The 10091-nt window shown below is 29.3% G+C and overlaps 1 protein-coding gene across 1 annotated transcript; it reads right to left on the bottom strand.

Moving 5' to 3' along the window:
- Nucleotides 1-6492: 6492 nt before the first annotated feature.
- Nucleotides 6493-8009, bottom strand: LOC109793170 (uncharacterized). The gene is made up of 3 exons (XM_020352637.3): nucleotides 7157-8009; nucleotides 6977-7054; nucleotides 6493-6883 (listed from the first exon to the last, which is right to left on the bottom strand). Exons 1-3 carry the CDS (start codon nucleotides 7769-7771, stop codon nucleotides 6878-6880), a joined length of 699 nt encoding a protein of 232 aa, XP_020208226.1. The 5' UTR covers nucleotides 7772-8009; the 3' UTR covers nucleotides 6493-6877.
- Between the last annotated feature and the right edge of the window lie 2082 nt (nucleotides 8010-10091).

Genomic DNA, 10091 nt, shown 5'->3' with positions numbered 1-10091 from the left:
GTTAACAATTGTAAAAATATTTCATATGTGGTTTGTTTCCTTTATACTATTATATTACTAGTGGGGTCGAGGTACTTCGTGTCTCTATTAAAAATAAAAATAAAAATAAAAATAAATAATAAAAGTATATTAATCTAATTAGTATTATGATAAATCTAATAATTTCAAGTTCTTAAATTTGATTAAAAAATATTTTTCTTAATTTTTTAAAATAAAAAAGTATAATAATAAAAAAATAGAGATCAAAGTAGTTAGTGAAAAAGGTATCATTTTTATAATTAATATAGATATAAAGGAGATATTTCTTTTAATATCATTTTAATCTTTATATTTTATAAATTATTATACTTTTATATTATTAAAAAAATAAAAATAAGATAATATTTTTATCAAATTTAAGACCTTGAAATTAAGATTAATTATAATATTAGTTGAATTAATATATTTTTATTACTTAAATTTTATTTATATTTTATTTTTATCTCGACTTTAATAGTTTTTTTTTTATAATATGTGGATTCGATAACTTTATTTTATTAGAAAAATAAGCTCCACATTGTAAAGGAATCTTATATTAATCATATGCAAGTATGTATGATAATTAGTTTATTAATTTTATAATAAATAATTACAAAATTAACTAATTGAGTATTTTACAGTCATTAAACTCTTATTTTATATGATGTGAATACATATCCTATTTTATAAAATTATTATTATTATTATTTATTATTTATTATAGTGATACAAGATTATCCTATTTCAATACGTGTTGTTCTTTAATGTAACATTTGACCAGATATTTTTATTTTATTTTATCATGACATATTCTCTCTTTTACGTTCTCTATCTTTCTTTTCTATTTGATCTCCTTTGCCAAGCAAACTATAAAACATTAGTACAGTCCAAGTTTTTTTCTACAACTGCGATGTTATTATTTTTCTCCAACACTGGCTTTTTTCCCTTTTGTAATTTTTTTTTTTTGTTAAAATTGATTTAAACTTCTAGTTTTTTAATAAATAAATAAAAAAGTAACTTAAATCCACAATAATTATTAAACACACATTCATTACTCTCACTTTCATTGTTTTATTTTCTTCTCTCTTTTTTCCCCCCATTGAATGAGATATCTTCCAATTTTATACTTACCAAATGTTACATATGTAATAGGTATAATTGTGTATATCATTTTCAATTTTACCTAATAAATATTTTTCTAATAATAATAATATGATGACAATAACTGTAACATCATATGACGACGATCATAATACAGATATCAATGATAATTATGTTTTTGGATACTTTTCTAAATTTTGAAAGAAAGAAAAAATGTTACTTAACATACATTTTTTTTTTGTGATTTCCATATATATATATATATATATATATATATATATATATATATATATATATATATATATATATATATATATATATATATTTGCTTTATCTCTATACTCAGTTTTTTTTTATAACTTTTTTTAAAAATAATCTTCTTTGTATATGACAATAAGATTTGTAATAGTAATATCGATTTTTTTTTTTAATTTGATCCAATAGTAATGTCGATTGAAATAACGACAATGATTATTCAAAATTTTTAAGGAAATAACTAACTACCTCCCCATAATTGTATCTAATTATACACGTTCATACAGTGACGCGGACCTAACATACTTATCTAGTGTTGTACTTCATGATTTTAAGGATAATACAATTTTTATGTTATTTTTTTACCTCTTAAATTTATAATTTAAATTCAGTTTTCTATTTTTTCAATTGCTATCAAATTTTATCTTTCATCGATTAGTTTTTTTTTTATAAATATGTTTTAATCTTTTTTACTCACTTTTTATTCTCAACAAACGTGTATCTCTATTTTCATGTAATATTTATTATTTTATTTATTTATTTATAATAATAATTATTTTTACTAACTCAATGTCTCGGATCCGCTACTGCGTGCACACTCTTCTTAATTTTAACTAACAAAGCTCTATTATAATTAAAATACAAGTAATTTCAACATGACATTTGACAATAATGACAGAAATATGATAATAGTAACATGTGAATGAGAGACGAAACTACGAGTTCCTAAATAGGGGCAGTCCTAGAGTGAGTAATACGAAATCAGACAAGTGATATTTACACAATATCATAACCTAAAACATTAAGTATTAAGTTAATAATTTTTTTTCTCATTAATATACTACTTAACATGTTTAATTTTATCTAATATAAGACTCTTTTTTGTATTTTGAACTCCAATAAAACGAATCACTTTGATGTACTTAAGCGAGAGACTATTTCAAACCTAAGTCTAAGTCCAAAAATAGAAAGACATATAAAAGGACTTAGTAAGAAGGTAAAAACCTATTTCGCATTCTAACAAAATTCTCTTTAGAGAAAGAGCCAATTACAAAACACTTTTATAACCCTAACATTTATCTTCTGTCTCTTCATCAATTTTAAGATTTAGGGTTTATTTTGTTAATTGCTCGCTCTTTCTACTCTTAATATTTTTTGTGGCTTGATTGCCAATAATTAAATTTATTAGGATTCAATTTTGTTGGGAAACATTTTTGAAATCACATAGAAGATGAACCCAATAAAACTTTTTGCTAATGATAGTGTAAGATTTATTAACCAACATTTAGACCTATAATTTTTATACAAATTACTCACTTAACTTCTTTGAGAGCAATTAATATATTAAAAGGAGTTTAAAAAAAATCTTACTTAAGAGATTAAGGTTAAATATATATGCTAGTCATAGGTTAATAATGATTAAAACTTAGTAAGTGATTACTTGGTACATGTGAGGATTGTCTAGTGAAATAAAACTCTAACAGTTTTAATCATATTAATTTATATATAGTTTTTTTTCTTTCAATTTTATTCAATTAAAAAACCCTAAAAAAATTCTTTATTGTTTTTCTTTAATTTATTACAATCAATTCCAAATATTCTTTCAACTTAGATATAACATAATTAAATTTGACCAGTATTATGTTTAAGTTTTTTTGAGATATAATACTTGAAACTTTGTTCATTTTATTACCGGTATGATTTTGGTATGCTTATAAAATCTTTTAATAGGTTAATTTATTTTATAAATTTGAAAATATTAATTTATTTTATAAATTTGAAAATATTAATTTATTTTCTAAATTTTTGTTATTCAAAATATTAAAAAAATGTTACTAAAACGAGTGAATAATAGAGTTAAACAAGTTTTTTAAAATAATTTAAAATACTTATAATTTTATTTTAAATTTTTAATATGTAGTCATTTTTTTTAAATTATAATTTCAATGATATATTTTTTAAGTACCTTTTGGATTACTTATTAAATACTTTTCGATATACACGACCATATTGAATTGAATTTAAATTATTTTTTATTTTAAAAAATATTATTGAAAATATAACATAGCTTTATGCATATATATATATATATATATATTATCTTTTTAATTAATACTCAAATATATTTAATTATTATTATTATTGTATCATAAAATATCTGCAGATCATAAATTACATTTTTTGTCGTAAATAAAAATTAAAAACCAACTTCTACTTAGTTTTAAGATTCTTATTTTAAAATTTAATTTAAAAAATAGCCGGGCAAACATGGCTCATATTGATGATTAAAATAATATGAAGATAGTGATATCGATAATTCCCAAAGTTTTTTATTTTGGAATTTGGATACGGCCTACCGCTACCGCTAATGCACATTATCACATCTTTTAAGCATTTTTTACGTTTCTTAATTTTTATTTTAAAGTAAGTGTAACTCTTGTTGGTGAACATATCATTTTAGAAAAGTTAAAACGAAACATAATTATTCTTACCGGAAATCTGCTGTGGAGCTGATCCGCGAGGTAAGATTGATGAGCCTCCTTCACTGGTACGCTGATATTCCAAGATGGGGGTGGTACCTGCAAAAGAGACTCTGATGCTAAAGTTAGGGTTTGCACGAATAATAGTCTCATATATATAATGTACGTACCTTGAAGTGGTTTAGGGTTGTATTGGGCCCTGGGCCTGAGATGAGGTCCCCGGGTTCGGGTGTGATCTGTCCAGGCTCCGGGCTGTTATTGTTCAGCGCGTGCCTAGTATGACCTTTGTCTCGCTAATCCGGGCTTAGAGCCCGGATGCGGGATGCGGCCAGTACAATAATGTAATTTTTTTAATTCTCATTATTTGAGGAAATAAATTAAATGACTATCTTACACAAGATTTACTTTTGAATAAATCATCAATTTCATCCTTAAAATATTACATTCTTTCTTAAATGGTACCTAGAAAAATAATATAAATAATCTTTCGAAGTATTAAAAATTATGTTAAGCAGTCTTCTGAATACTGGAAAACCCTTCAAATTAGATCCTAAACATTAAGAAAATATATTAACTTAGAGACTATATTGATAAATATGGAATACTTGATGAATGACTTATATAGTTTTATTGTTGTAAGGATTATTTAGGAGAGAAAATAATGCTTTAAGGACCAAATACATAATAAAATTATTGACTTAAAAATTAATAGAATAGATTTTAATAATTTATTAATCTGTTGAGCATATTTGTGTATTTAATCCCAAGTTCAATTTTTTTTAAGATTACAACTCCTCTTTTAATTTTACCTTTTAAATATGCCTTAGTAGAGTAAAATTGAATTTGACACTTGTAAACCATGTTTGCTTCACATTTTCATAAACGCAAGTATACATTTTGCATAGGAAAGATATATATATATATATATATATATATATATATATATATATATATATATATATATATATAAAATGTCATAAAGGACATAATCATCCGATCACACATTTTCCTTTTTTCCTCCCTTATATTCAGTCTCTGTTCTACAACTTTTTATATAAAGAAATGGTATAAATACAATTTCTCTTTTTGAAAATTACACATTTCACACAGACTAAACAGATTCAACCTTAACACAACATAGGTGGAAAATAAACACACATGCAATATTAAGGATACTCTTTTGTCTTTTACATGCATCCACACAAAGATTGCTCACTCTTCACCTACCCCACTTTGCTCCTTCCGACTACATAAAGGCAAGTCACACTGTATGTTGTCGCCGTATTTGAAAAATCTAAGTATTTGGATGAAAAGCAATCACTCTATGAATGTTGAACAGAAGCATGATTACTGGGCCACCATACCGGCTTTAAGGCCTTGTACACTTCAATTTACTCTTGAGCGATACTACAAGACAACGCGTCTTTTTGTAAATAACACCTTTATGGACAACATTGCCATTTCCAACACAAATGTAAGATCATGCAAGAGAGGGTTGACTTGCAAATTCTTTTCAACACCAGCTAAGAAAAGAGGTAGAAGGTTTTCATTTCATAAATAAATTATAATATATATCAACACAACAGTAATTTGATAAATAAATTAGAATTAGATATATACAAGTTCACCCAAGTAATTTAGTGTCTGTTTGCGTAAAATTAATTATTCTTACCAATATGAAAATTAGGATTCAAATAAAGTACACAGCCAAGTTATGTAAATTTTACACCGAAAAGTTCAAACTAATTCTATCAAAACCAATTGCTTGATTTTAAAACAAACAGATCTATTCTTCTCAGACCCTAGTGAAATGATCACGTGTTTTGCAGTATTGAGCTCTAATGGTGGGACTGGAAAGTTATCCGAACTATGTAGATATTTAAGACTTCAGCATTGTTACCAATAGTGGAGAGGTTTACTCATAGATTCCAACGCTCAAGTCAGTAAAATACAAAGTTAATAGGTGAAGAATTAGCAAAAATATAAACCTTATAATGATGAATTTGTGGCTTACATAGCCTTTTGACTTATCATAAGATAATAAATGCAATTATGAATGTAATGGACAAATTTTTCAAAAATGTTTTAAGGAGATATTAATCATATGCTATATGGCTTTAAATGATTAGCCATTATTCTTCACGTGGTAAATATGCCTGGGAGGCTTCTTTCATGTATTTTGACATTAGATCAGCCAACATTCTAACTCTGCATTGTGGTTGCACCAAACCATGATTATAAATTGTGATTCGCAACCACGATTATGGCACAATGTAAAGAATTTTTAACACACCACAACCATATCACGACCGTAATTGTGACTGTATTAACCTCATTTTCCTATAATTTTTCGCAATGTCAAGAATAGCTATTGAATCGCAGCCACAATTTAGAACTATGTCCAACCCTAGTTGAGAACAGTTTAGGCCTTGACTGCACTGAATAAACAGTGGCAGCAGACGATAATGGCACCAGAAAGAACTGCATTCATGGTTACAGTTCCTCAATGTATAGCTCTTGCTACATATTACTGGACTACATAAACTAGTCCGTCCCATGATTTGTACCAAACGAGCACCATTTCCCAAACACAGAGCGCAAAGGAGAAAGCAGTAATAATAATTAATAAGGAGAAACATTACGAGACAAATGGTGTATATTCCAATCCCATAAACACAGCCAAATTCAGAGTGAACCAAAACTAAACTAGCATCGGAGAATAAGTCCCATAATCTAGAATTGAAGATTAAAGTTGAAAGTTCCCACAGTATAACTTGGTCCTTGAAACTAAATAGTTTCAAAAACAAAGTAGTAAACCAGATAACCTTACTATCCTATTGAATCATGTGATTTGGAACGACCATCACTGTCCAGAGTATTATTCTATAAACAAAAGAATGAAACTATATTTCTGAATTTGAAAGGAACATTGAAATGAACAAAAGGCACGCATCCAGAAGTCCATGTGCATCCATCCTATGTATCCGACGCAGCCAACAAAATGCCTTTCGCCAATCTCAACGCTACCTCTGCCAAAAACAAAACCCAACAGTTAACTCACAAACAAAATAAGTAATTGAAAAGCAAAAAATGAACCCCTTTTTCCATCAACATTGACATACCTTGCCAGTTTGGGCGTCGTCAGGAACCTTGTAACAGTCGGCACTGACCTCCGACAACCACTGACCAGGATAAAGGGTCTGCAGAAAAACGAAATTCAATAATTGAATTACCGAAAATAAAATTGAAGGCTTTAAAGAATGATAGAACGTAACATAACCATAAGCGATGAATGAGCTTACATCCAACTGCTTCTGCACGTTTCTGGGCCGCCTCTTGGGCCTGCGGGGAGGCCGGTGGCCCACCATCTTCATGAAATCCTCCTCTAACTCTTTCTTCGAAAGCGTCGGAGAAAACTTCACCGGATGCTCCTCCTTCTCCGGCGACCCTCTCAATTTCGGCGACTTCCCGGCGGCGGCGGCGGCGGAAGTCCTCAACGGAGACCTCCTCTCGTCAATCCGGACCCCCCTGTCCCCGACCGGAGCGCGGCGGGTGCGGAGATTCCACGTCCTGGGTCCGGCGTGCGGCGGCGGCGGCGAGTCCTCCTCCGGCGCGTGGTGGATGTGGAGATGATTGTCGCCGGCGCCGAGAATCGCGTGCTTCATCCTATCGGCCTCGGTTTTGAGATCGAGCATGAGCTTCTCCCTGACGGCGTCGATCCCGGCGTCGGCGAGGAATGGAGGCGTGGCATTAGGGGGCGGAGATCGGCGATCTCCGGCGGTGGGGAGCTTGGTGCAGCGGAGGTGGCGCTGATTCCCCCACTTGAGATAGGAGGGCAACATGAAATTGTGAAGCGGCTTGGATCTCTCGGGTCCCATGGCCATGGTCTCTTGTCCCTCGGAAGGCGTAAACACCATTTAATTGAAAAGAGAAGAGCAAGAGCAAGTAGAAGAGACAAGTGTGTTACAGAGGGCAAGGTGAGAAAGACGAAGGCTTTTGGGTTTGGTTTGCATAGTCGCCGGGAAACGCAAGCTCTTTGTTCATTTATAAGAGAGAAAGAAAAGAAAGGAGCGAGGCGGTTTTAACGTTCGGCTTCGCCTTCTAGCCTACACGCTAACCTACGCCCTGGGTGCTGCTTCTTCTTTTTTTTTTTTTTTCCTTTTTTCCCGGGTTTAATACCTCCTTTTTTTAACTGCCCTTCATTTAAATCCTCTCCTTCCATCTCCCCCCTCCATTCTAATTTCTAATTTCTAATTTCATTTCCGTGTGCTGCTATCTGCTAGTGCTAGGTCAACCCAACCATTGATTTTCTCTTCTTGCTGGTCAAGGATTACGATATATACCATATACTTACTTTATCATTAGTCATTACCACCATTCTCGTTCTTGCTTAATTAAAATACCATCTCTATTCAATTTTGCTTAACTAGTTCAATTCTATTTTGGTTCCCGGCAGATTCATCAATTCTGTTTATAATTTTTATCTTCTTCTTTCAACAATATATCTTTACTGTGTTGTTCATAGCCTTTTTTATCTATTTCTAATACATTAAAATACCGATAAAACAGTTTAAAATTTAACCGCATTTTTTATTTCTAAATTTTTTAATTTTAAAATTTAGGGGGTGTATTGGTTTAGGATTTCATAGGATTTTAAAAGACTTTTTGGAGTAAAAAAATTCATTGGTATTCAATCAGGATTTTATGCCACTTAAAAACAATCCAGTGGTATTCAATCTGGATTTTCAAGATTTTTTAAATAGTCCATTAAAATTTATTGGTATTCATTTGAAGGACTTTCTAGTGTTATCTATAAATACCAAATTCATAAAACAATCTCATCCAAACCCATCGGATTTTGAATGATTGTTTGAAGTGACTTTTCAAGAATTTTCAAGTGAGTTTTTCATCTTTTTTTTTTCTATGCTCCTATCTTCTCCATTTTTTCTCTGGTAATAATACTGCACTATTATTCATTGCTCATATATAATATTGTAGTATTGTTCTCATCCCATTCCCCTATTTTGTGAAACTCCGATATGTAAATGATAGTGTCATTGATTTGCTCTATTTTTTGTTCATTCTCTTTAATTGACTTGCTTTATTTTATTTTATTCTATTTAGTTGAATTTGTTCCTTTATATAACACAAAAAAAAAATGCTTAAAATTTTAACTTTTAAGTGATAATTTTTTTTATAACACACGTCAAGAAAAAAAAAAGGTGAAAGATGAAATTGATATCATAATCTCTACAATATATAATATATAAGATGAATTTGTTAGGGTTTCTGTGAGTAGAATGAGATGAAAATGGATCTTAATTGGGGGAAGAACCCTCTCAGCATAAAAATTGCAATTTCTCTCCTTCGCTTAAGTTTGTTACTCTTATCCCCTTCTTTTACGACTCAACAATTATTTTATTTTTTTTACTATGAATTTTTCTTTTTATTTTTATATTGTAAAATTGGGACTTTTTATATTTTAAAAAAAGAAAATTAACATAAGATATTGCAGTATCTAATTTTTTAGGGTTTAGGCTTATTTCTTAAAAGAGGAAATATTGTTAAAATATTTGTTAGAATAATTTACATTTATAAATATTGTTAAAAATTATCATATAATATATAACTAAAATAATATATATATATATATATATATATATATATATTCTATATATCTAAATGCTTATTCTTTAAATAATAATAATAATTATATATAATAATTATTATTATTATAATAATATTATATATATTGCATATGTAATTAGGTAAATATTTTTTTGGTGGATTGTAGATTTCCTAATCGACGTCAATTTTTAGTTCCATTTCGAGGTGTAAGATATCATCTACAATATTTTGCAGGTCAGGGTAATGACCCTGAAAATGAGAAAAAATTGTTCAATCTTTGTCATGCATCTTTAAGGAATGTGATCGAGAAAATATTTGGTATTTTTAAATCAAGGTTCATAATTTTTAAGTCAGCACCTCCATTTTTATTTAAGATACAAGTAGAACTTGTGTTAGTATGTGCAACACTACATAATTTTCTACGTAAAGAATGTCGTTCTGATGAATTTCTAATTGAAGTGGTGGATAAACCTTCATCTTCAACGTTACCAGTTAATGAAAATCATACTTTTGAACCTATTATTCAAACCCAGAAGCAAGAGCGAAAAAACGCTAATGCTTGGAGGAATAGTATAGCTATAGATATATATGTGGGTGAATGCTTAACTA

Source organism: Cajanus cajan, chromosome 7, assembly GCF_000230855.2.
Source record: "Cajanus cajan strain Asha chromosome 7, NIPB_CcT2T_4, whole genome shotgun sequence".
Taxonomy (NCBI): Eukaryota; Viridiplantae; Streptophyta; class Magnoliopsida; order Fabales; family Fabaceae; genus Cajanus; species Cajanus cajan.
The sequence above is the reverse complement of the archived record's forward strand: the minus strand, read 5'-3'. Positions and strand labels throughout refer to the sequence as shown.